We start from the raw sequence: 26,829 nt of genomic DNA, 5'->3' as shown, positions 1-26,829 counted from the left end.
GTTCTGTCCCTCAAAAACCCCTGCTGTGCCTCTGTTCGGGGCTCTCTGTTCTGGACCTGACTTTGTTCCCATGCTGAATAAATGGTTTCATGAACGGGAGCCCGTCTCGTTGGAGTTTGATGCTAGTCCCCAGAATCCTGCTGCTTTCCTGGACAAGATCCTGAAGTTGCTGGCAGCAACATAAAACTGGTGAAAAAAAACATAGAGTCATAGAATGATTTGTATTGGAAGGGAGTTCCAATTCCATCCAGTTCCAATCCCCCTGTCACAAGCAGGGACACCTCCCACTAGACCAGGTTGTTCCAAAACCCTTGCCAACCTGGCCTTGAACATTTCCAGGGATGAGGTATCCACAGTTTCTCTGGGCAACCTGTGCCAGTGTTTACGACCCTCACAGTAAAGGACATTTCCTGTGTATCTAACCTAATTCCTAATTTCCACTTTTAGTCTGAACCTACTGCCACTTGTACTATCACTACAGTTCCAGATAAGTCACTCTCCAGCTTCCCTATACAGCCACTCCGCATACTTGAAGGTTACTATAAAGTCTCAACAAAATCTTCTCCAGGCCAAACAGCCCAAATTTTCCTGGCCTGTCTTCAGAGGGGAGATGCTCCAGTCCTCTTAGCAACTTCATGGTTTCAGAGGGGAGATGCTCCAGTCCCCTTAGCAACTTCATGGCTTCCTCTGGGCTTGCTTCAACAGTTCAATGTCCTTGTGATGGGAGCACCAGAATTCCATACAGTGTTCCAGGTGGAATCTCATGAGAGCAGAGCAAAGGAAAAAAATCACCCCCAAGTTCTTTCATAAGCCTCTACTTTGTAGATAAATATTTCTTTGACAAAATGAGCATGTTTTTATTTTTTTGTGGTTTTTCTTAAGCACTATTCCTCATCAAAAAGTAAATATTTTTATGTTCCTTCTTACAGCTTTTCCACAAGGCTTTACATTCTTGATTGCACCTGCTAGCTGCCTGAGAAGAAACATTACCATTTACAGTAATTTAATACTAAAAATAACTTTAACAATGCATGTTACCTGCTACATAATAAAATAATTTGTAAAAGATTTAGAAAACAGTGGTATGCCTTATGCATCCTAAATGTCCCAGCAGAATCTTTAAGTTCATGTGATTGGCAGAACAGAAATTATCGCCACCGCAAAAAATTCAGAACTCCCGTGTTGGGCTTTCAGATCATGGGGACCACATCTGCAGCTGTGTAGCAGGTAATATGTAACATCTAGTGGGAAGTGTTTTGAAGTGATCAGTTTAGAATGTCATGACTGGAAAGTAGCAAATGTGGGCCTGGCCTTGTCCTTGGGGCATTTACCTGAGGGCTTGCAGGCTGAGACTCCTATACTCTGATGTCTCCAGAGGTGCAACCACGTCGTGAACAGCTCCCTGCGATCTCCATCTTTCTCTCTAAGTTAGGTCAGCTGAACTTGAACTGTAATTGCTTATCTTTGAAAAGAAGAAAAGTGACCTGGCCAACCACAGACCCTGAAACCTGATCTCAGTCTCACTGCAAAGCTTTGGAAAAACTCACATTTGCTGTATTAATTCCCAAAAACATTTGATATGGTACCACCTGGGAAGGAATGAGCTTATTTGGGTTAGAAGAAAAACTGAAAAATGAGATAGCCACAAATAAGGTTGAAAAGAAAGATGCCAGGCTTAAAGGGTTAGTTTTAGGATAGTCTTATTTGATATTTTTTGTAATAAAATCAGTAAGAGTATGCTCATGACATTTGGAAATGAGATATACTTAGGAATCACTGTAAGTACAGAAATGTGCTACTTTTGGCTGGGATAGAGTTAATTTTTTTCACAGTGACTAGAATGGGGCTGTGGTTTGGATTTGTGCTAAGAAGAGTGTTGATAGTGCAGGGAATTTTTAGGTGCTGCTGAGCAGGGCTTGCATGGAGCTGAGACCTTTTCTGTTCCTTTCCCCACTCTGTCAGTGAGTTCATGGGAAACTGGGAAGGGACACAGCCTGAACAGCTGTTCCCAACTGACCAAAGTATGTCCCATACTATGTGGCATCATGATCAGTAAAAAAAGTCAGGGAAAGAAGAAAGAAGGAAGAACAGTTCAGTCATGGTGTTTGTCTTCCCAAGGCACTGTTACGTGTGACAGGCCCTGCTTTTCTGGAGATGGCTGAACACCAGCCTGCCCATGGAATTTGTGAATGAATTCCTTGTTTTGCTTTGTCTGCTGCACAACTTTTGCTTCCCCTATTGAACTGTCTGTATATAAACCCACAAGTTTTCTCACTTTTACACTTCCAGTTCTTTCCCCCACCCTGCTCATGAGGGAGTGAGGGAGCAGCTGCATGGTGCTTTAGTTGCTGGCTGGGATTAAACCACCACAAGGAAGTATCTCAGGAGATGGATTTCATTTAATGTAGGGAGGCAATAATGTCATTGTGTAAGGCCCGTGTAAAATCTTGTTTGAGGTACTGTGAAAACCTAATCCATTATTCTATAGCTGAGCTAAGGTTGAACTAAGAGAGGGCTAGAGGGAAGTTAGGTTCATCACCAGAGACCTTGAGAGCCTTTCAAAGGAACAGATCTTAGGATGGCTCAGCTTGTTTACTGCAATAAAACAAAACCACAGAGGAGACACAAGTGCTGTCTATAAATATATCAGGAAAGTAAACATGAAGGATGAAAACCATTTAAATGAAGGGGAAAGACACAAGAACAAACAGGTCTGTACTATTCAGTAATAAATCTATCAGGAAACCAGAATAATGTTTCTAGACATTTCTGCAATTGACTAATGAAAGTGCCTTTCCATGGAACTAATGGGAACAAAAATATTTCTATTTTTAATATGGCACTTGATAAATGTATGAGGTGATTGTATAATAGAGCTTTTTTGAAGTGGCAGGGAACTAGACCCTGTCATTCAGGAGGATCTTCCTGTTCTGTGTTACCATGCCAATTCATAGTACAAACAGCAGAACATTTTGTCCAGATTTATGATTAATAATATGGGAAGGACCTGTCAATTTTCTCTGAATAGTAGGCAAGGTTCAGAAGTCCTTACAAATGCAACAGTTAGATTGTGTTACTGTGACTTGAGTAAAGCATATGATATCAGCATTCTATAGAAAATAATAGAAAGAAGGAAATAAGCAAAAGAACTTTTAAGTGAGATGAAAAAAGCACAGGTAAGTTGCAGATAGTTCTTCAAGGATCAAGTCACAGGCCCAGAGCCCTCCTTGGACATCAGTACAGGTATGTATCAAATGACACCCTGGTTTTGTGCCGTGATCTGCTTTTGTGGTACACAGGGTTTCAATTTAGTCCTTACAACTATTAGAGCAGCCTGGTCTGAAGCTGGTCCACTTAGCAGAGCCATAAATTCAGTGTGCTGCACTTCCTTAACACACAGCAGGAGATCAACATGTTAATGTTATAAATATAATGTGCAGACTGGCTCAGAGATGCCAGCAGAGCTACTAACCAGTGTTAATTCGTCCCATGTAATTGATCCACAACTTGACCTCAAGAAACAGAAATAAAGAAGAGCTGGTCTCCTGTATGTTATGAGTTGAAGATGTTAAATTTATTGATGTAACACTAGATTTGTTTCAAGAGAGAGCAAGTTTCTGCCAACAAGCTTGTGCCAGCAGGGAATTAAGCAACATTTCATTTGAAATGTGGCACTGTGTGTTTTCTGGAACCTTTTATAACATTAAGTGGCTCATCACACATACATGATGCTAAGAATTACTGAAACAGAATCATTAAACACTCTGAAGTTTGAGGATATTTAGATGTTTCATTGTCAATACCTAACTTCAAAAATGTATCTGGTCTCCTGAAGAGACTCTGCTTGCCAGGGCAGGACTGATTCTATCACCTTTGTCCCCTGTTTGCATTGGGTGTGTCATACTTGATCTTCAGTTACAGGTCTGGGAGCACTTCAGTGTCAAGCCTGATGGCAGAACATCACCCTGTCATTTTTTTATTTCAGAAGCTGCTAATCAGTGATGCAGAGGGTGACTCAATTCTTTATCCTCAGTGAATCAATCCTGTTTACGTACAAGTGTGCCCATGTCACAGAGATATATATAATTCAGTCACAAAAGGCTGGTAGCATTTTAAAGGTTTCCAAACTGATTTATACATAGCCAATGCATATTCTGAGTTTCGTGATAAATAATTCTTCAGTTCCTGCTCTTTCCTTCTTACTGTGTACTTCACGTATTTGTATGTGATTGCTTGAAAATCACAAGGGTACAGCTACCTCAAATCATAGTTTTACCCCTCTCTTTTCTCTCCAGTACAAATTACTAAGTAGTGTACTGTCATCAATTCTAACAAGAAGAAGCCATAAAATCTCTTCCCCCAACAATTTTAAAACTTTCACCAGCAATTTTTTGAAATTTGTGCTATATGTGGTGTTTTTCTCAGTCTAGAAAAGAACTAACTTCTATGGAAATATGTAGAAATTAAGCTGAAATATTTTAGCAATACAACTTTATTTAAAGTAGAGTTGAAATAATAAAAAAACAAAAGTCAATTTTTCTCTCCTTGCCTTTCTGAACGTGCACACAGCTGGTAAGTTGGCATAATGGTCTTTCTAATTGACAGAAGTAATTTCACCAACATACCCGAGGTCCAAATATTGTAAAATATTGATGTATTAATTTTACACTTTTATAGAGAAAGATAAAGAGATTTAACCAATACCAAAGATATGCTCTTCAGTACAATAAAGTCCCACTAGATGGAAGCACCTCAGCTTCCATAATAGGAGGAGTAAGTGGAAGTACAGTAGTTTAAAACACATGCTATGGAAAGGTATAAATGTTGGAAGAATTTTGAGGGAATCATTTTATTTTGCCCAGATTCATCTATCAACTAAAAAATTAAAAATCCCCAAAATAGACACTTTTACTATGAGCCATATGAGCTAATAAAACTCCATGTCAAGCAACTGTGCTGGAGTCCTTGGGTTTACATGTAGTGTATGCTGTAGCTTTGGAATTCTTTTGGAAGTCCTGCAGAATTAAGAACACAACACAGTTTTTCTCTAAATCCCATTTATATTTAGTCATTAGCTTAAAAAAATCTTTCCAAAGCACATGGATAGGTTCTCTGCTTTAAGGACTTTCCCCTTCAGCCCAAGCTTTTACATAGCCTTCAGGTATGTTAGATTTTACAAAGGTGGTCACAGATTGATTTTTCTTGACTTTGCTTTTCTTGTTCTGAAATAGAAATGTTAATTACTAACTTAATAAACATGATCAGTGACTGTCTTCATGATGCTTCCATCCTACAAACTTCATGTAACATTTCACAGGAGTATTAATTGCCAGTAATTTTGATCTCTGCCAACTTGAATTCATGGGTTCATCCTTGTTCCAGGTGGCATTCTCCCATAGGTCATGATCCTACAGTGCATGAGTGACAATGTGGGTAACATCAGAAAGGAAAATAAAATACAGAAATCAGCCTTCAGAATATTTTTCACTTGGAGATGTGATTTTTTTAGATACTATCAATGAATTTTCATGTAGATTCCTAAGAGAACATTGTTGACTAGGTGGCATTTTAAAAAGAGGTATTTTTATTTCAAAGGATTTTCCCAAAAAAAATCTATTCCATAGCATTTTAATTTCTATATGTGTGTTCTGTGAGTACCTTAAAAGTGGTGGATTGAACTAGAAAAAGGAAAAGCAAGAGGAGAGTGATAAAAATAAATCTGTAGGATGAAGAAATATGATTAAAGGCTGCCTTCAGTGGCTGTTGGAGTAGAAGGAAATCACTGTGTTTGCACCAGTGTCCTGTGCTATTACACCTAGATGTTTTAAGCGGGAATGAAATGAGAAGGGATTGCTGCCACAGCCAAGCAGCTGTGGAGCTACCCACCTCTTTACATGCCTTTAAATTCCTTTGAAATTTCGGCTGTTTCACTGTGAAATTGACAACACTAATAAATTTGATAGTGCATGAAGCAAACAGAAAGGGAAAATTTTCTGAACTTGAAAACTTACTGAATGCTGTTTTTTATTAGTGATACAAAGGAGATCACTTAAAGGTAGGTTCCTACTGAGGTCTTTCTAATGCTTTTTTTTCTTTTTTATGAACACTGCCATAGAATTTCAAGGAACAATTACATCTAATTGGGCTTTAGCTCCTTTTAATGATACGAGTTCAGAGATAAGCTAACTAAATATTCCAGTCTTTCAGATAGTTCCTTCTGTTTAGCTGTGTAGGTTCGAACTTGGCTTACTTTTTGAAGAATGATTTTGAAACAGTGTTGACATAGCTTAGCTGGTAAGGCTTCCAGAGGATTGTGAATGCTGTCATTTCAGAGCAAATTTGTATTTGTGCTTAAGCACTGTATGTATTGGTATTTAGACAGAAAAGACTACATTTCTACTTGAAAAAACTGTCTGACTGTTCCTGTCATGTTGAGCTTCACCAAAGTGTGTTGTGAAATCCTAACAGACCCAATTTACCACATATCTGTTCTTTTTCATTACATTGAACATCGTCCCTGCATGTTCTGGTGGGCAAACAGGAACATGCATGGAAACCTAGGGTTGTGGATGGGAGTTTATTAAATGAGAGTGTTCATGTTCCTGGTTAGGAGAAAGATTTGCTACCATTGTGTTTTCCTCCCCCAGACAGCCCTCTGCCCCTCCTCTTCCCCCTCCCAAGACACCCCCACCCCTGAAGGCAGCCTTTCCAGGTGAGCTCCCAGCCCAGCCTGGGCTGACACTGGGTGCTGCTGCAGAAAGAGGTGGGGCTGCCACAGCTCCCTCCACCCTTCCTCCCACCTGAGTTCAGCTGCTGCTGCTGCTGCTGCTTTGCCAGTGGCAGAGTCGTCCCTGTGCACTGTAACCTTGGCATCCTCGGAGCATCCAGCAGCTGCCAGGCACTTGCAGCCCTCTCATGAATGTCTTTCTTTTTCTCCAAGTGGCTGACTTCTGTTTTTCAAGGCTACTGTTTTCCATCTCCTCGCTTAAATACTGTAAGTACAACTTCTGCTGTGGCTCTTTTGTTACTGCCTTTGTGAAATTCCTCTCTCTTGTACTGAATAGTGAGAGTTACTCATTCAAAGTCTCTGAGCTTTGCTGTGGTCTCTGCTCCTGTTTGTGTTGTTCAAATGAGCCCTTAGTATTTCAGTTTTTAGATGGATTAAAACGTGAAGTTAGAACAACTCCAAGTGTTGGTGGTTTCCTGGTTGCCGTTTTCCTACTTTGTAGGAAATTACCAATGTGTCCTTCCTCTGAATGCTGGTGCCCAGTGAAGTGGAAATGAGAAGAGAAGCCTTTCCATCCCTACTTGTTTGCTGGAACCAGTGTTCTAAGAACCCAAAGAAGAGAAACTAATGCATGGTGATAAACTCTCAGGATGCTGAGGCAGGTAATCCTGCCACCTGCTGAAATGTAGCTGGCCTGGGGTTTTAGGAAGGAGCTAGGCTGGAAAGTATTGGTCTGGCTCAGTTCCTTGGGTGCTGAAGCTGAAGTAAAGGAATACATGACTAGGGACCTCAGTTGGCTGCAGCCGTGTGATTACACATTCAAACAAAAAAAATCATCCCAAGACCCTGAGGCTACAGCAAAAAGGCCTATTCCTAGCTGTTCTGGTTCCTGACCAAGTTTGGTGTGACTGTGAACTCCAAGGTGTCACCCCAACTCTGTATTCTTACAGACATTCCATATAAATGTTGTATGATCTTTGGGTTATTCTCTCTTTAATTGCATCACTAGGAGTTGCAGAAGGGATATCAGTGTGTTAGCACTTGGAAGATATCACAGACTAACTTTTAATATTGACAGTGCCCAGAGGTATTTTGAGTGGAAGAACACACTTGCAATTCTGGCCAAATTCCCAGTAAAATTTGCACAGCTGCCCAAAATGTTGCCTTTTTTTTTTTTTTCTGTACAAAATCTCACATAATTTTCATAAACCAAATTCATTACATTATATTTTACATCCTGAATTGGAAACTGTGACAATAAGCATGTCATCAGCTACTTGAAATGGAATTGATTTAGGATACCAAAATAAGGGGCACTGTCTGAAAGTTTTGACTGTCTTTTTTTCATCAGACTTCTTCCTATGCTTGTCTTTTCTGTTTGATTGGTTTCCCCTTTATGTTTACTCTTATGTTCCACTGCACTTTATAAAGATAGAAAGGGCTGATAAAAAGATTATGAGGTGTTCTAGTGCTGTTCTGTCTAAACTTGATTCAGGGATATGAAATACACATCATAGGAAGCCTGCATTTTTCCCAGGGGGAATCTCTGTATAGTAAAGAATACATATTCTGTAGCATTTGAAATTCTCATTGTGCCTCCTGTATTATTGCTCTTCCCATCTCCAGTTCTCTGGATATTTTCAGTTTTGCATATATACAAGAAATACTAGAAATAATAATGACAAATAATGACAAAATTTTACTTAATTTTCTAATATAAGCCAGAAAGGAATTTTCTGTCTTGCAACAGTTTCTGAATGAGTTCATAGCATGCCTGCATTCACCCAATACAGTGCACAGTCTGATTTACCACTCCTTCATTACCATCTTTCTGAGTCAGACTTTCCATGAAAGACTGCCTGTTTATAATTGTTGTTTGTTTGCAGTAACTTAAAATAGCATACCACTAGGACTCTAAGCATGTGCTATTAACCTGATTTTACTGACAATCCAAGCACAGGAGGTTAAGGAAAGAAATGTTGAAATACAAGGAGTAGTTCTGACATTGCCTATGGTTACTTCAAACACTTTGCTTCAGGTTTTCATGTTTGAAATGACATTAACAATTTCTAGGTGCAAATCTAGCTTTCAGCATTAGGGTTCATTGACTGGTATTTATTCCATGGTTTGGAAAAGTATTTTTCTGAATATATGTATAAATTATCTCCTGGGGTACCCATGAGACTTATGTGACAATGAACTATGTAACGTCAGAATCACTGTGATTTTATGCACTTCTTTACAGGTATCTTCTCCAAGTATGGGATTTGTATGGAAACGATGGTGGTATCTTCAGCTGGGCTGTATATTGATAATGAATTTGGTTTATGCCAATCTAGAGTATCAAAAAGAAACTCCTCCAAGCCTGCGTGAGATTGACCATCAGTGCTGGGAGGCCTCATCCCATGGGCTGGTGGAAATGAAGAAACTCAAGGTAGCAGATACAGTCATTGCTCTCTGGGACTTCATGATGTTCCTAAAGGAATCCCCTAAGCCCAAGCACAATGAACTCTTCAATGATTTAGCCCAGAACTTCTGGGATATGTATGTGGACTGTGTGCTCTCAAGATCCCATGGAATGGGCAGAAGACAATTAACATCTCCCAAATATTCTTCCACATACTCACACAGAACTTTAGAAGGTAACTATAGGATATGGTACTAACATTAAACTGAAACAATCCTCACCCTTCATTGTTTAGACAACGCAGTATACTAATTCCCAATTTTCTGTCTTTGCATGTCAAAAGTGTTTGAATCTTTCAATGGTAGCTACTTTTACAATACACGAGACACTAGTAGTTAGGGTATTACATTTCTATAGTTAATGAAGTGTAAAAAATGCTGGGTGTGCATGTGGAAATGTGTGGAAAAGGATACTGCATTCTCTGTTTATCACTGTGTGCATAAAAATGACAATACATTAATAAAGTAATTTCAATACTGAAAGTCTCCTGATATCAGGAGTTCAGTCTCAGCTTTGGGGAACCATCATTCTGCAGAAGGGAAGCTCAAATCCCTTACAGTTTGAGCCCTATTCTTCCTACTAAAACTGCTGACATATAATGTGATGTCATGGTCACTGTGACTCACGAAACAGTGACAGGTTCTGGTCACCATGATCGGGTTTGACTCTGAACTGATGTAGGTGACTTTACATCTTACTAATCAGTCCTAGGTCTGTTGCCCCTGTTCCTCCTCAGCAACAGGCTTTTTTCTGATGTACCCTGTCAGATGATTCAGGTTCTCAGAATGAACATGAAGATTATTTAATTATATAATTTCCAACATCTCACTTGGACAATAACTACCTGTCTTTCATAATTTTGCAGGGTCTGCTTTCACCAATCCATTTTAGGCCAAAAGGGGAGAAGATGAAGATACTTAAACAAGGCAACATCAAAATGAAGGAGCACAAAATCACAATATATATTGTAGGTGTTTGGACAAATTCTTTGGCATAGTTCAATCTCTTTTTATTTTTCTTTCTTTTTGTATAAAGTACTAAATCGCTCCTAAACTGAAAAGTACATGAACCTCCAGACTGGCACTTTTGCTTTCCTGTCTTGCAGTCTACCAAGCTTGCCTTTTCCTCACTGCATGTGTGAATGTGTTTGGAGTCAGCACCTCTGCTTTCCCATGTAAACGTTAAAGTCTGGATGTGCCATATTTTTGTAGAGTCTTGTCTTTTCCAATAATTCTCTTTTTAAAAGTTAATCCTGATGGAAACCCAATATATTTTTATACATTATCCAACAGAGGAAATGTAAACAAATGTATTTTGTACATTGTCTTGTACATACCATTAAGAACTGCCAAAAAAAAGAAAGAGGTGAGACATTAAGCTGAAGGGGAGGATTATGCTTATTGTAATGTCCTGTGCAATCTAGACTTTGTATTTTATCATTGCTTAGTCTAAGCTATGGATTAATTAAAGTATTTTTCTAAGCAACAAGGTCTGAATAGCAGTAGTTTTCTTGTCTATTACCATGTTATTTGGTAAGCCACCACTATGTGACATGAAGCACAGTGCTTTACAAAAGACTGCAAATAAGGTGATGCAGTCCATGCCTGTCATTGCAGGCAACATCGCAGTTGAGATGAGACCAAGTGGCTCTAAAGAGGGACAGACTGACTGGACTACTGCTCTCAGTATAAACCATTGAGCATGGAGATTAACTGCCTCCTTAATCCAATTCTTCTGAGCATAAAAACCTGAGAAATGCTGACTGTTCTCTGCTTTACTCCTTGGGCAATGCAGCTTGTTCAGTCCCTGTTGTGTTTTAGCCTTTTATGAGATTACAAGTGGTTTTAATAATTTTAGGAAATAGTACTCATAGTAAACCTTCATAAGTAACAAGAAATCCATCCCATATAATGCCTAGCTCATATATAGTTCGTAAAATATCCAACAAGTCTCACAGATTTGTAAATGTTCATTTAGGTAAATACAATATTTAACTTATAAAATATGTCTCCTACAGTATTCTGGAGAGGGTACAAAGTAGTGAGAGATTTTTCTGGCCCATGAACATCACTTTAGGTTGCTGATAGAAATAATATTGTTGAACAAATGGAGTTATTACACACCCAAACACAGCAGCTTCAGAAATTGATACATTATGATGAGCAGCAGTTTGAGAGCCATCATCTAACCTGCCCCAGCAATATCCAGTTTATAAAGTGTACTTCATTGCATTTACAACAAATATTTTAACTGGCATAAATCATATTAAAAATGCCCTTACATTTTACTTACATTGATCACCTACAGAAGTGTCAAAGTATAATAACATTTTAAAGGGATTGTTTCCTCTATGAGTGGTCTTTTAATTGAATGCCAGAGCAAGGTATCCTATGCAGTTTTAAAAGCTTCATCCTTCTTCAGGAAGTAAGTCTGTTTTAATCAGTTTTCTATAAGACACAAAAGTGCTTAGCATCCACTGTAATTGTTTCTGGAATGTTTGAACAATCAATTGCTATGGTCACCCTGTGGTGTCTGCCAATGGGGCAGGTGATTATGAGCTCCAGATACACAGCAGCAGAACAAATTCCAGCTGGACACACTATGGTGTACATCTATAAGAGCTCTGGAAAGCCACAGCTGACTACTCCTGGGATGGCAGCATGAGGAATTAACAGTGAATGGGATGCTGTTTTCTTCCACCAGTACCTCTTCTTTTTCCATCCCTGGGTTACAGCAGGGACAGCAAGCCCTGGGTGTTGTATTTTTCCCCCTGCAACAGCCAAACACATGGCTGTCTGGCAAAATCAAATGCTGCTTGTGCTGCTGTGAGCCTTGTGTTAGTACTGATTTATGAAGGATAAATGGAAGTATTTGGGGAAATTCTGTCTCCTTAATTCTCCGGTCATTATTAATTAACATTAATGTTCAATTAACAAGTGCATTTGCAGCTGATCATTTGAAGTCAGGGTGTCTGTAGCAGAAACAATACAGTTGTGGGAGAATGCAGTGGGCCTCACTTTGTGCCTGATTTAAAGTTTTTGCGTAAGTAAAACCGATTTCCAGTTAAAGGTTCTTTAGCCATGCCTTGGCTACAGTGTATTGCTGTAGCTTTGGCTCAGAAATCGGAAAGACTTACATAAGTCCTCTGCATTTGTTTTCAGTGGGCCTTTGCCTTGCTGCCAGGAGTAATGAGTCACCTACACATTCACATATGTGCATGTAAAAATGCATGTGAATACCCCTCCAAATGCCACAGTCTTTGGTCTCCTAGTAACATATGTATAGTTTGGTTTTAACTGTGAAAAGACAACAGACCATACATTCTCTAAACCAGTAATAAAGCAGCAAGGCTGTCAGGGAAATACAAACATAAAAAGCTGAGCAAGATGACTTGACACAGAAGACTTTAGTGAGAGAATCTTTATATACCTTGGCTAACCTTTCTTGTAGGCAGGCAAGAAATACACAAACAGGGCTAGTTCAATAAAACAAACTTTATACAGATAGTTTTGGGAAAAAGTCATCATGAAATTAGATTATAATTAAATATTATCAGTCAGCAAAAGGTCAGCATAAAAATTTAAATTAAATTAGCACAGCTCAATTTAATTTCTTTAGCTTTAAGTATTAGATGACTTTCCTACTGTACAATGTGATAACTTTCTTACTCAGCAAAGGTTTAACAGATCTGCCCATAAGAAAAATCCTTCTCATCTTTGGAAAACACACATGTAGCAATTTTTCTAAACCTCAAATACCATTTTTCATATGCATGTTTTATTTTATTATTTTCTTAGGGTTCTTTTCATAAAATTTAGGTAGTCAATTTTGAAACAAAACTATTTGCCCTTATTTTTAATGCCACCAGTGCTATATTTGTCTTGTTATGCGACAAACATTTTAAAGATACAATTATACACATACCTACCTCATCCCTCTTTCAAGAAGTAAAAAAAGGGAGTTGGAAGATGTTTAGCTCAAATTTATTTCCTTTTTTTCAAGCTGGCAGTTAAAAAAGCAAGAGTTTGTGCTTTTCTCAAGATGTTGCTGACAGGCAAAAAAGACAGACTAGCTGCCAGTTTGCATGTCACAGCATAAAATCTTGCAGTGTCACAGAAATTTATGCCATAGCACTGGATAACAACTGGTTTTAAAATGAAGAGCCTCAGGGAATCTTGTGCTATTGTAATGTAGCGAATTCTGGCACTGACCAAATTAAAAAAGAAAATAGAGCTATTTTTGAAAGAAATACTCAGAAATTGAGTCATCTACACAAAAGTTTGCTGCTCAGCAGTTTGTGTAGGTATTCTAAAGGTGCCACAGTAGAAGAAGATGAGTTCTTTTTGGAGACAATAGAAATAATAGCCCAACAATTATTAGATTAGTAAGATCAGTTAAAGAGCTGTGAGCAATCCAAATGGAGAAGGATGTTGCAGCAGGTCTCTCCAATGGGCTGGGAGAAACTGTTGGCATAAACAAGCTCCTTGGTGAGTGTCTAGATGAAAACTGGGATGTCAGAAGTCCTGATGCTAAAAGTGGCAATTCAAGAAACAAAATGAGCTTGGACAAAAACTATGTGGGCGTGGTATTCAGAAAAATGAAGAATCAAATGTGTTTATGTTAAGATTTATCACCCTGCTCAATGAAATATTTAAACTGCAATGTATGGAATGTATCAAAGAGAGATGGGAATGAAAACTGGACCTGCTGACAACTGGATATTACCACACAAAGTTACTAGACTAACATACCTTTGTACCATACTTTACAGGGGACTTTATTAATAAAACATCCCCACATTATATTAATTAAGGGAAAATATAATTTTACTCTTATGATGTTCTAAGCAATTTTTCAAATAATTAAAACCAGATTTTATCTTGTATCTACATATAGGTAATAACATTAATATAGCACTCTTAGGAACAGCATCTATTCTACAGATACTGATTTTTTCTTTACCAAGTCCAATGTTTTATCTCTTTTGATCTTTTTTAAGGCTCCTTTACAAACAGAGGACTTTCTACGAGCATGGTCTGTATCAGCCAGTGGCCCTCCACCGTGCTGACGAGGAGCTCTTTGCACAGTTACAAAGCGACCAGGTCCAACCTGAAATACAAAATCAATACATTGCATGGCTTTCATGCTAGCATTTAAAATGAGAGGAGTTAAATCATGAACTGCCTTTTGAAAATATTATTCACTTGGTGGAGATGCCTGCTGAGATTTCTGACGGCCACTAAAACTATCCTTTATATGAAATTTACAATTTGTTCCCATTAATACAAAAGAAAGAAGTGTTTTTTCAGAGGGTACTTTTATGTGCTCTGCTTTTCTGCCTTCATGTCTGATTTATGAATTGTGAAAAAGAAAATCAAGCCTTGATCCAATAAAAGCTTGCTGTACCGTGTTATTTGGATTTGTATAGAATGTCAGACACAGCTTGTGACCTCAGAATTTCACTATATATTATTACTTATTACTTCAAATTAAAAAAAAAGAAAAAAAAAAAGAACTACTGCTCCAGTAAAGCTCCAAGACTGAAAGACACATACCCTTTCCAGATTCATTACTACTCTTTATATGGAATAGGAATAGGTTGGGGTCTTGGAATGAATACCTGAGTGACAGCTCTGAGTAACCTCCTAAAAAATTGCAACTCCTTGAGTGCTTGTGGCTCACATGTTTGATTACTTGACCTTGAATGGTTTGCAACAACCATTATAGCTTAATCTTCAGTTCTCCCTGGTGAGGGTGTTTGGCAGAGAGGAGGGAAGAAGAGTGTTACATTAAAAAAATTTCCAACCATGCCTATCATTTGTAATTCTCCTAAGCAATGTACCTGAGGAATGTTATATGATGTTGCTGATACATTTGTTTTCTCAATACATCTATTGTGCAAAATGGACTAACCTTTTCCTTGTTTTTATCTACAATTATTGAAATATTGGTTGTAGAACCATGAAGGTATTTTCTTGTTAAATCCTCTCCAAGATATGAACATTCTTTAATGTTCATATCTTGGAGAAAATGAAATAATAATCTTGGAGAAAATGAGATAATGAAAATCTAACAACATATTTCTCTCCACTAACAATTTCCAGATTACTCATGCTTTTATCAAAATTTTTCAGATACTTTCTGCAAAATATTGCTGTTTAACAGTCTCACTGTTGTTTATGCAAGTACCTAAATAATTATTCCAGCCTGCTTCATCTTGCATTTACAGATGTGTCCCTCCATATCTTTCTGAAGTTTAAGATAATGTGGGAAAAATCCTAGTCCATCACCTTGAGACAATCCCCTTGCTTTCTATTAGGCTCCTTGCTTCTCCATCACATCAAACATGAACTTTCTCTTTTCTTTCTCAAGTTGCAGCCACCTTAGTTGTCATTATTCATTCATGCCAGGGAGCCCAAAATAGAACATCTTGCCTTCATATGAGTTTGAAAACAGCACCTCATGTATATTCCTTTTCATTTTTCCTCACATGCAAGAATAACTTATAAGCAACCAAGAAACTATCCCCCTTAAGTCCTCCTTTGTGGAGGCTGGGGATAGCTGCGATACTTACACAGAAATAATCCAGTTAGCTCAAAAACAGTTATTTGCTAGACTGAGGATTCTCCCATGTTTTGTCCAAACTCAATGTCTAAATATGCTTTTAGGTGTGAATTAGATCTTAACAAAGGCGTTTTATTTTCTTATACTTCAATTAACTGATAGAAATGAGAACAAAATGTTTTCTGCAGATGCAACAAGTGGTTTACCTGCAGTCAGTCTGGGACATGTTCCTGATAAAGGACACCTCTAGGGATGTATCAAAGATAGCACAGATGTACTTAACAATGAAAGGAGGAGGTCTTGACCTCAGCAAGGTTTTCATTAATGGCTCTCTCACAACAGGTACATGTCACATAGCATAGGGTCCATCTTGCCCACGCCTATTCAGAGTAATTTGCAGATCTGAATCTCATTTTGGCCAAGTGCTTGTCTAAGGCTATGTCAGAATGGGAAGTGGCAATTTGCAGAAGATACAAATTCTTTCTTATGTACTTGGAGCTTGTCAACATAAACATTATTAAAGTGTAAGCAGCAGCATGTATAGAGCCAGAACAAACCCCATACCGCTTAACTATTAATGAAAATAAAACAGTGTTATTAAGGATTACTTACTGTTATATGGAGGTTTTTAATATCAGTAGTATAGTCTGGTCCGTTTTGAATCTTTGCTTTCAATCTGGAAGTCTCTATTAATGTTTCCTGGAGCCTTTTTGCTTTCTAAAGAGAGTCAGAAAAAAGGTAAAATTGTTTTAATCTGCATTAATTGTGTCATTTGCACTCGTCTGAAAATATATAAACAACATTACAAAATAAGTAAGGTTATAATTGTATTTGCCTTTAATTGTAAGTACCCTCCCCCGTTTTTTGACTCTTTTGACTCTACTGAACACCCAAAACCAGATTAAATGGACGAGGCCCTGCAAGGGTGGGCAGGGGATCCCTGCTCGCTGTGACCCGCGGGCTGTGTTCTGAGCAAAGCAGCCCTGGGTGCTGTGAGCCTTCGTGGCCACAAGAGCTCACTGCTGCCTCACGGTCAGCTTTCATCGCACACCGAGCACACAGCTGCCTCTCAGACAGACCCAGCTGTACTGAGGCATCTCAACACAATCTCGATACATCCCAAGTGAAAGACCTGACATTTTCTTTTCCTGAACTTCATGAGCTTTTGGTCAGCCCATCCGTCTAGCTTCTGAATAGCAACCCTACCTCCCAGCATATGGATTGCTTCCTCCAGCTCAGTGCCATAGAATTGCAGAATCACAGAATGATTTGGGTTGGGAGTGATCTGAAAGTTTATCTAGTTCCAGCTCCCATGCTGTGGGCAGGGACCAGACCAGGTTGCTCAGAGCCCCGTCCAGCCTGGCCTTAAACACTTCCAGGGAACAGGCACTCACACCTTGAACGTGATGAGGATGGATACTGATCCAATCTCCAAATCACTAATGAAAATGTTAAATCAACACTATATTATCAACCCTATAATTAACTCAGAGGAGTATCACTTAAACCTGACCACTAGTTAAATTTCAATCACTGACCACTGTCCTTTAGAGCCCATAAGTCCAGCCAGTTTTTCCCAAAGCTTGTAGTCAACCTGAGTGTAATCTAGTCCATATATCCCCATTTTGACTACAAGAATGCTATGCAGGACCATTCTGAAAACCTTGTTAAAGCCAAGGGAATAGGTATCCCCGTTCCTCTTTTTCTAGAGCAAATAATTTTATCACAGAAGGCAACTATGTTGGCAAGGCATGATTTGTCCTTGGTAAGTTCATGACAGTCTATATCAATCTCCTTTCCCCTCAACTGCTTCCCAGCAACTCAGTTAAAGCTAATGAGTCTGTATTTCTTCAGGTTCCTTTTTTGTCCCTTTTTCATTTCTAATTCTAGCATACATCTTTCCAAAGGCCAGGGAGATACTTGTATAGAAAGAAAATTGTTCTCCTTTGCAAGTCCTTTGGGAAATGAAGAAAAATTAAATTTAGCTGCCAAAGTTTTTCTTTTAAGTCTGATTTCATTCATTTTCCAACTTAGTCTGGTTGCCAAACCAGGACTCCAATATTTTTATGTTCTTTTGGGAAAGTGCAAATATTGCTAGAAGAAACTCCTTTCATCATAAAATATTTCCCATCTTGAAAGATGTTTGCTGTACTAAAAAAAGAGAATGAAGAAATAGAAAAAATAAAGTAAGAATGAACAGAAGTGTAGTTTCAATGCTTTTAGAATAAATACATGTATATACACCCACTCCTCAACTGCAAGTGACAATGTTCATCCCAATTTGTGATTGTAGTCAGAAGAATCAAAAACTGTAAAACTTTTCCAATACATCTTAGGGTTACTTCTTCTATATCTGTGTGAATATGACATTTTCTATCACTTTTACTTGAATATCCTTATAATTCATTACAAAATGTGTTTGGAACTTCACAGTTATTATAAGTACACCATGACTGTAAAGTTTGCTCCATCAGTTTTCTTACCTTCAATGCCTCGTAGTTTGATGTCCGAGTCAAGAAATTTTCCCAAGATTCCTTTATCACTTCTCTCTGTATATGGGCATCTTTGATCTGTAATAGAAATGAGATTTTCAGCATGCAACACAATCCTATTCTCATATCAGATCTCTTCTGATTTCATAGCTTGTGCTGTTTGAAAAGAATGTTCACCTATGCCCCTTTGGCTACCTTAGCTCATCCCTCTCACCTGAGATTGGATGATAAAGTTGTAGTAAAGTACCTGCCCTTTAAAAACTTTATGCACTTCCCTTTAAAACAAAGAGAGGCTTACTTTGTGCAAACTAATTTTCCTCTCTTCCAACACATATGTTGGATGAAGCCCAGCTCATCCAGGAATACTTTCTGTATATTCTTACCCTCAAATGCCAAATAAAAGAGATAGAATCAGTTCAGGTGACAAAATTGCAGTCATCATAATGCAGGACAATCCCTCAAAACCACTAGCATGAGATTTCAGACAACTGGACCAACTGATCTTACTTCTCAGAAAGCAGGAGAGGGTGAGACAATAGATGAGCAAAAACACAAAGTATTTGCCTTATAACCAAAGCTGGAAAATGTCTATACCTTCTCATTCTCAGCATGCTGGGAAGCACAAAGCCCCACTTTCTGAAGTAATAAAGGTCTGTGAATATTCAGCAAGGAAGCTTATTATAGAGACTTCTACTTCCTCTTAACAAGCAGGTGTAATAGGTACTTTGTATTGTTATCTGCTACAGATGAACATGGGCACAACTCTAGAGTAAAATAATGATCATTTCTCATTACCCCATTGCTGATGCATCACTGATGATATTGCTTAATTTTTTTCATGTTGGTCTCTAAATACTATGGAAATTACACAAGCTGGAAGACTGAGGTTAACCTAGTTTAATTTAAAATTTTGCTGCTGAAACACATTAAAACTTTTCAAGCAGTGTACACGTACAGGATTCTCAACATCATATACAGTAAGAAAATCTGCACATAAATGGACAAAAAAGCTTAGGTGAGCTTTCTTTATTTAAATACTCCTTTGTCTTACTTCTTTGTAAATTTTTTTCTCTTCCTGTATTTCATCATGGTGTTGTCTTTCAAGTATTTCATTCTGCAGAACAGCAACCTTTTCCCCAGTAGTTTCTGACGCCTCTGAAGTGAATTTCAAGATTGTCATGTCAGGTGTAACAGGCCTGAATTCTTCTTTTAGTTCTTTACGTATTTCACTCCAAACCTCTCCAATCTGTGTGTGAAACGTGCACCATATGATTCAGTATTTGTCTCATTCTTCAGATCCAATTATTCAAAATAAAATAAAGCAACAATAATCTCTCCTTATTGTTGTTTGACTTCTCAGAATTTTATGCAAGGTTAGACTGCACTAATACCATGCCAGATTCATTCATGATAAGCCTCCCTAAGCCTTCCCGTGTCCAAACTAGATTCAAAGAGGAGTAATAAGAATGCTGACCACTACAGAAATTTAGAAGAAATACCTTCAAGACACCAAATTACAATAGTGAAGTGTTAAGTTCTACTGCCTACTTCTTAAAATCTCAAATTGCAGACATTATTAAACTGTAACACGAGCCATCAATGGAAACTGGAATTATCGACCAAAGACTGAGTCTTGCTAATTCCTGAACACTGCAAGCTCTCACAGACTTCATTCCTAAATATAAATTTATCATAAACTAAAGTGTCTTTTGAGCAAGATGGCTCTCACAAAGCTTGTTACCCTGCTGTAGTTTCCTATAGGCACAGCATTCTTAACTTTACACAGGATGGATGGATGGATGGATGGATGGATGGATGGATGGATACTGCATGTGGGGACAAAGATCAGAAATCACAGAAGAATCTTTATAAGAATGTGTTTTTAATGTCATTTTTAATAGTGTCCCCTTAAACTGACCTTACTGCACAGGGACAGAGTCCTACTCTGCAGTCCTTTCCCAATTTCTTACTCCTGGCACATTCCTGTCTTGATCTGGCAAACAGTTAAAACCATTTTTTTTTGAGTTATTTTTAACTAGCATTAGTTTCTAGTTTTATTTGGTCACAAACATTTGTAGCAGTATGAAGCAAGAACATGGGGATTGAAGCAGTGTTGGAAGTGGCATTGTTTCTTTTGCTGGTGAATACTGGCTTTCACTATGTGAAATTATAGGTGATTTGTGACATAGGGGACAGCTTTTGAAGGGTTATTTGTTTGTTGTGTCCTGAGATATACTTGCTGGTTTTGGGAATGCAGGTACAATAGTATATTTGCTTGAACTATACTCACTTTAAAGTCAAGATAATGTTGTATAATAGCAAGTGTAACAAAATCCTTAGTAGATAAGCCAGGTAAATTTTCAAAACCTAGAAGAATATTAATCACATCAGTATGATGAATTTCTTTTAAAATATAATATTCTAAAAAAAAATCATCTTAATCTGTCATATAAACACGTGCAAAATCTTTATCACACATACACAAGTCACTCACTCTTGATCCTGAGCAGGCTTTTGCTGATAAAAACCCCCTGTTTCTCCACAATACATTCTCACTGTACTAAAATCCTTACTTATGAATGGCTCTGTCAGCCTTCCAATCACTTGGCAGGCCAGGGTGCTACACTTTTGTGGTAAGGGTTTGAGTTTTGTTAAGGCAGACAGTTGAGTCTACAGATCACAGGTTCTAGAGCAGCAGTTCAGCACATAAACTGTTTGATTTAACTGTGCAGTTGCCAACAGGAAAATTATACCAGTGCTTTGCTCCAAAGCTGTCTAATGAGGGTGTCCCTCCATCTTGTAGATTTTTGTCTTCAACAATAATGCCTTGAGCATCGTGACTCCATCTTTAAAAAACATTCCCAATATGTGTAGAACAATAAGGTAGGAAAGTATGGTTGCTGAGACTATATATATATATATATATATATATATTTGCACACTGAAGGATAATGGCACTTAATTAAAAAAAATCTAAATATAGTCTATCAAATCTCTTTCTAGACTTCATGTCACCTGTGTGGTAACTGGGAAAGTAGCATCAGTGTAGAGTATAATTACATCATGTTTTGAACCTAAGAAATACTGTAAATAAAGACCATTTACCACCACTGCTTTTCTGGATCATCATGTTACAGGCTATTATGGAGCTTAATAGTAAGAGGAAGTTGCTGGGAAAAGACTATAGAATATTTCCAAATCTACTTTCATATAATTTCAGTACTTCACAGGAGATAGTACAATGTATATAACTAACATGGAAGGTATCTGTGAATATAGGAAAAAGCTGGAAGAAAATCTTATGCCTTTTTATTTTAGTAAAGAATCCAGCTGTAATCTGACATTTAACATAATTAACACTACTAAAATTAGTATGAACCTGGGTTACAGAGGAGCAAGTTGCTATAGGTTGTTAGAGAAACTAAGGATGTTTTCAAACCAGTTCATTCTCTAGGTAAAGCAGAGAACTGGTTTTACCTAGAAGATAAACAATTTCAGAGCAATTATTGATCATCTTTGAACCTGCAGAGGATAGACATAAAAACAAAAATAAGCCTAAAACTCCCCACCCCAAAAATAATTAGACAAATAATGTTTATGCAGCTAAATGTTAACAGTAACTAAAATTAATATCCAACATGAATTACAGAAAACTAAGACCCAACTTTTGTCTACAGATAGAAAAAAATCTCATGGATGTGGAAGAATTTATCAGTTATCTTGACTTCAGTCTAGATTTTAACACATGGGTGTAACAAGTGTTCATGTTCAGTGTGCAAACAATGAAAAATTAAGAGGGACTGCCATACTTTGAATGAAAATATTAATTTAAGTGCAAATTAATTTTAAGTGCAAATTAATCTTGCCACTCTGAAAAATTATCTAAAAACACAGAATTTAATTCAGTAAGGACAAATAGAAAATTCTAACTGTAGGAATGGCCACCTGTACAAATCCAGGATGCCAGATGACTGTACAACATTCTAAGTTGAATGAGCAAACAACATCATGCCACTAGGAATGCAGCTATTGTTACACTTATGTCTGAATGTTTATTTACAAGATGTGTAGAGCATCATAACTCTATCTGGCAGTGAGTACTGGACTACTGTGGTCAGCTTTGGGACACTTACAGACCAAGAAGAATTTGAACCAATTGGAAAGACTCCAGAAAAAAAAAGAATAATTAGAGATGTTAGAAAATGCAATCAATGAGTAAGTAACTTTCTCAATCTATAGAAATAAATGTAGAAGAGCTAAAATTTGTGAAAGAGATATTGTGTGTGGGAGAATAAATTGCAGAGAATTTCAAGAGAATTTTAGGTATAGTCCCAAGAAAATTCTTCCTGGTGGCTGGAGCAGCAAAGTAGTAGGGAAACCTTGAAATCCCAATAAAGAGGGACTTTTTAAAAAAACATAACAACCAAACATCTATTAATGAGAGAGTACTGATACTGAATCACAACGTTTCCTTAGACCTTGTTTTTTTTTTTATAGCCACTTTACTGATCACCAGTGAACAAGTTCAGTTTAATGACAAATATGACACCAACAAGGCAATTCATTTGTCTTACCTAGCTTGCAAAATAATGAATAAATCTTTGCCCGTATGTTCTCTGAAATTTCCATGATGGCAAAACTGGGACAGCTGGCAGGCACTGGTATGACCTTTTGCTGTTTCTGGAAGCTGGTAGCAAGAGGTCTCTTAGTGTCTAATAATATAAAAGCACAAAACCAGAGTAGAAGAATGAAGAGGTAGTATGTTACCAAACTTGGAGAGGAAATCCACCTTACTTTGTGGACACCAAAATTTTTATTGTTTAGCCAAGAGTTTGAACATAATTTGGGTCGGGAAATTTTAATTAGCATGACTAAAAATTTGTGAGAACAGCACTCAGTTCTATTTACAACATATGACAAAACACATTGCCTTTTGTAGAAGAAATTAAACAGTTCAACTGCCCAGCATTAGAAAAGCTGGTCATGGTTCTGTTCAATACTTGGTTCCTTCCCAGCTGAGGTAGAAAATGCCATATAGTGGCCAAAATGCAATGAAAATTATTGAATAAATAAAATGAAATAAAAATAAATCAAATGGAAGATATTTTAGGTTTGGCAAGAATTATAGTATAAAGCCATAAATGCTGTTATTTACTGTCATCAGAATTGAGACTAAAAAAGCAAATAATGTCATTATTTTACTGGATTTCTCACAGTTCCACATGCATCATAAAACTCACCAATAATCTTTCCATACTGATCACGTTTGACTCCCAAATCCAACTCCTCCTGTCTCCATAACTGTATTAGAAGGTTAGCTGCTGTTTGATCTCTCTTCCCTCGCCAGACACGCATGTGCAAAGTGGTTTTAGGGTTGTCAGAAAATTCAACCAAGATTCCAAGGATTATATTGCACAGGTTCTGTTCCTTTGACTTGGTCAAGGAAAAAGTAAAGAAAGTTGTAAACTGTTCAAAACACAGCGATGTCTACTTTCTGATAAATTGTGTATTATGTATGTGTATTGCAGGTAACTGCAAGCTTTCCATCACTAGTACTTGCACAAAATCCTTGTATAAACTTGCAAGTCTTTAAAGTTTCTGGAATCCTGCTATGCAAAGATCCATAAATCCTGGAACATGAGGGACATGAGTGCAGGATCATTTAAGGGGCATTCCTGTGTGTAGAATTACACAGTACATGGCTCCAGGATCATATGCTGGAGAATACACTGCAACCAAGGTTTATTGTTGTAAGAAACAGACTCTGAAGGCAGAGGCTGAGCAGTACCACACAGCACATCTTCTGTTTTGTGGCCAGATCTTTTGGCAGCAGCCGAGAGGAGGCAAGGGCTTCCAAGTGAAAGAGGGTCAGTTTAGATTAAATATTGGGAAAAAATTCCTTATTTTGAGGCTGATGAGGGACTGGAACAGCTTGCTCAGAGAAGCTGTGGATGTCCCAAGCCTGAAGGCTGGACAGGACAGGCTGTGGCTTTGGGCAACATGATCTAGTGGAAGGTGGCCCTGCCCATGGCCAGGGGAGCTGGAACTGGATGATGTTTAAGGCCCTATTCCAACCCAGGCCATTCCATGATTCTGTTATTCTGAGGGTCTGCAGCCTTGCACTGCAAGAACATCGGGGCTGACGGAACAACCAGTGTGAATAAGGAGTGAATGAACCAAGGAAGATGTTTTTACTTCAAAAGAAGTGAAATGTCTGTGCCAGCTCTAGGTCCAAGATCCACAGAAGCAGCTCTACACACAAGATACATGTACAAAGTAACTTCAAACATAAAAAATGTTCAAACCATCAAGTGCTCTTACTAACTTAAATATGAAGAACTGAAGTGCTTTTCTAAAGAGAGATGTCATCCAAACTAAGAGCATAGTTTGGGTTTTCCTTGCTAAAATAGTATAGTTTTGTTAAATTAAAAACTCCCTCTGTCAAATACGTATTCAAAAAAAAAAAAGAAAAAAGATACAGGGAAAATCTATCTGATAATTTCTGAGCAGATATCTGGGTCTGTCTCGGGGAATTAAATGTACTGGGGTTTTTTTGTTTGTTTGTGGTTTGGTTTTTTTTTTTGTTGGTTTTGGTGGGATTTTTTGTTTGTTTGGATTTTTTCTTTTAGTATTACGCCAGTCTTAGGAGAAACTGCAACAAAAATTATGCAACTTCCCATGTTGTTTTCCTACTCTTTCATTCTACAAAACCAGTAATAAAAATACCTACTGCCAACAAATCCAGAAGGAGGAAAATGCCTTGTTTTTCAATAAAACAGTCCTCTGCAACGGAACATCCAATGACACAGGACCTTAAACAGAAATAATTTCACTTATGTAGAAACACTTTTATGCTTCTGAACATTCTACAATCATCTCATTTATCTTGCTGAATTGCATACCATTTGGTATGCAATATAAATGTTTCATACCTTCAGGGAGCAGAAAAATCATGTTTCACGTGCCTTTTCATTTACACCTGTAACTAAATATACCCTGCTAGACTGCTCTTTCTTCTCCTGCAGGTGGCATACCATCCTTTAAGCAGCCTAAGAAATTTGGCAGGCTCTCAATGAATTGGAGTATGTATTTGAACTGAAACTAACTCAGTAAATATGTTTAAAATTTAACCAGGTCATGTCCCTAATCTGATTTATTGTAGGGCTGTGTGGATATTTCTGCCAGCAAAATCAAAGGAGTGAGTCAAGCAAGACATTTTTTGGCAACAGTTTGCTTTTCTCAGATTAAAATTATCATAAAGCCAGCATTCATGTTGCTGTTGCTTCTTTATTTCCTCTCCTATGGTCATTAACAGAGAAACCAAAGAGATCTCCTGCATTGGTATTTCTCCCAGCAAACATATTTGAGTTTTAATGTATTTATCAACCTCTGGCTTAAAACAAAGTAAATTTTTATTTTCCTCCTATGTATTGTCAATCCTTAAAATATTTCTAGCCCAATATAGCCAGTTTACAAATAATTCTTATGCTTACACTTTTTTTTTTTTCTAATATTGGTCTATTCTTGCCTGCTGTTTACTTCTCTGAAGTTATTTACACACTCTAACAACATGCCTCTCTTAGAAAGTCTTGAGTAATTCTGCATGTCAGAAGGTCACTTTGTGTGGGGAGAGAGGTTGTCACACTGAATCCATATTTAGAAAATCTTACATGCAGTATATTCCATTTATTTTGCATTGTTTTTAATTAGTCAAACTTTATGGAAGATTTTTCTACATTATAAACAGAAGAAAGGCCTATGTGTGCAGAGAAAGGTCATGGCATTGCAGACCTAACAAATACAAGACTTGACATTTTTCCGAGTTGCTGCTACTAAAGTATTTCACTAACCACAAGCAGTCGAGGGCACTGAGGAGGAGACAATTGTAGCCTAATCCAATACATAACTTCCTTGGATCCATCTTAAAGAATGGGATAAGTCTATCAATTCCTTCACAGCTGAAGAGTTCCTGTTGAAATGTTAATTAAAGCAATGTTTCTTAATCAATATTTACTAAATTTAAACATGTAAGAAAATACAATGGGAAATGTAAATGTTTGTATCGTAATAAATTTGGTCCACTTGTTAGAGCAGGATATACAGATAGGAAAAAAGATTTTCAGTTTTTCCAAAGTGCTAATTCATTCCTTAACATACTTCCATATATCAATTCCAAAATAATGTAAATTAAGCAAGTAGGTTCAACACTTGCTAGTGGATTTCTGAGTGTTTTTGTATTTTAGCTGTGTCAAGAAACATGACTTGTTAACAATGAGCTACAAATGACACCTGCTTTTCAATTAAAACACAAAAAAGCAGTGTCCCTTAAAAAAAATATAGTATGTTTTGACATTTTCTGCACAGTAGAAGATGGAAATATACGTACCTTTCTGTGGACATCATTTTCACAGAGAACAGACAAAATAAATAATATGTCAGCTTGGATTTCCAGTAGAACGGTACCTTCTTTTTCTTTAGATTTGTCTGCTGCATACTTTAAGATGTCTGTAAATGTATATATTTTATATATAAGAATGCCCCTATACACAAGTCAAAACTCTATTACAGCTGCTGCTTTT

The 26,829-nt window shown here is 37.5% G+C and overlaps 2 protein-coding genes across 3 annotated transcripts in view; one reads left to right on the top strand and one right to left on the bottom strand.

The window, feature by feature from the left end:
* The window catches only part of LOC107200503 (GTP-binding protein 10-like), a 54,542-nt gene that overhangs the window by 13,981 nt on the left and 13,732 nt on the right, over positions 1–26,829 (bottom strand). The window contains exons 13-22 of one of the 2 annotated variants that reach the window (XM_033511838.1): positions 26,637–26,755; positions 26,101–26,219; positions 24,981–25,062; positions 23,491–23,683; positions 22,825–22,962; positions 20,541–20,617; positions 19,302–19,496; positions 18,242–18,328; positions 16,371–16,475; positions 10,558–14,303 (exon numbers count right to left, since the gene is read on the bottom strand). In XM_033511838.1, coding sequence (XP_033367729.1) covers positions 14,127–14,303; positions 16,371–16,475; positions 18,242–18,328; positions 19,302–19,496; positions 20,541–20,617; positions 22,825–22,962; positions 23,491–23,683; positions 24,981–25,062; positions 26,101–26,219; positions 26,637–26,755 — 1,292 coding nt within the window. In that variant the 3' untranslated portion in view covers positions 10,558–14,126. Of the gene's footprint in view, positions 1–10,557; positions 14,304–16,370; positions 16,476–18,241; positions 18,329–19,301; positions 19,497–20,540; positions 20,618–22,824; positions 22,963–23,490; positions 23,684–24,980; positions 25,063–26,100; positions 26,220–26,636; positions 26,756–26,829 lie in introns of those variants that run through there. The other variant, XM_015619119.3, reaches the window with a different exon arrangement.
* LOC117243855 (protein FAM237B-like) lies at positions 7,668–10,390 on the top strand. Its single transcript, XM_033511839.1, has 2 exons — positions 7,668–9,369; positions 10,060–10,390. The coding sequence occupies exons 1-2, from the start codon at positions 8,988–8,990 to the stop codon at positions 10,083–10,085; spliced, it is 408 nt and encodes a 135-aa protein (XP_033367730.1). The 5' UTR covers positions 7,668–8,987; the 3' UTR covers positions 10,086–10,390.

This window comes from Parus major, chromosome 2, assembly GCF_001522545.3.
Source record: "Parus major isolate Abel chromosome 2, Parus_major1.1, whole genome shotgun sequence".
Classification (NCBI taxonomy): Eukaryota; Metazoa; Chordata; class Aves; order Passeriformes; family Paridae; genus Parus; species Parus major.
Note: the sequence above shows the minus strand (reverse complement) of the source record. Positions and strands in the feature narration are given on the sequence as shown.

Excerpts from the sequence above, each read along its gene's own strand:
- LOC117243855 (XM_033511839.1), top strand. The coding sequence starts at position 8,988 with ATGGGATTTGTATGGAAACGATGGTGGTATCTTCAGCTGGGCTGTATA. Across the intron at positions 9,370-10,059 it reads CTCACACAGAACTTTAGAAG|GGTCTGCTTTCACCAATCCA; the intron begins GTAACTATAGGA and ends ATAATTTTGCAG.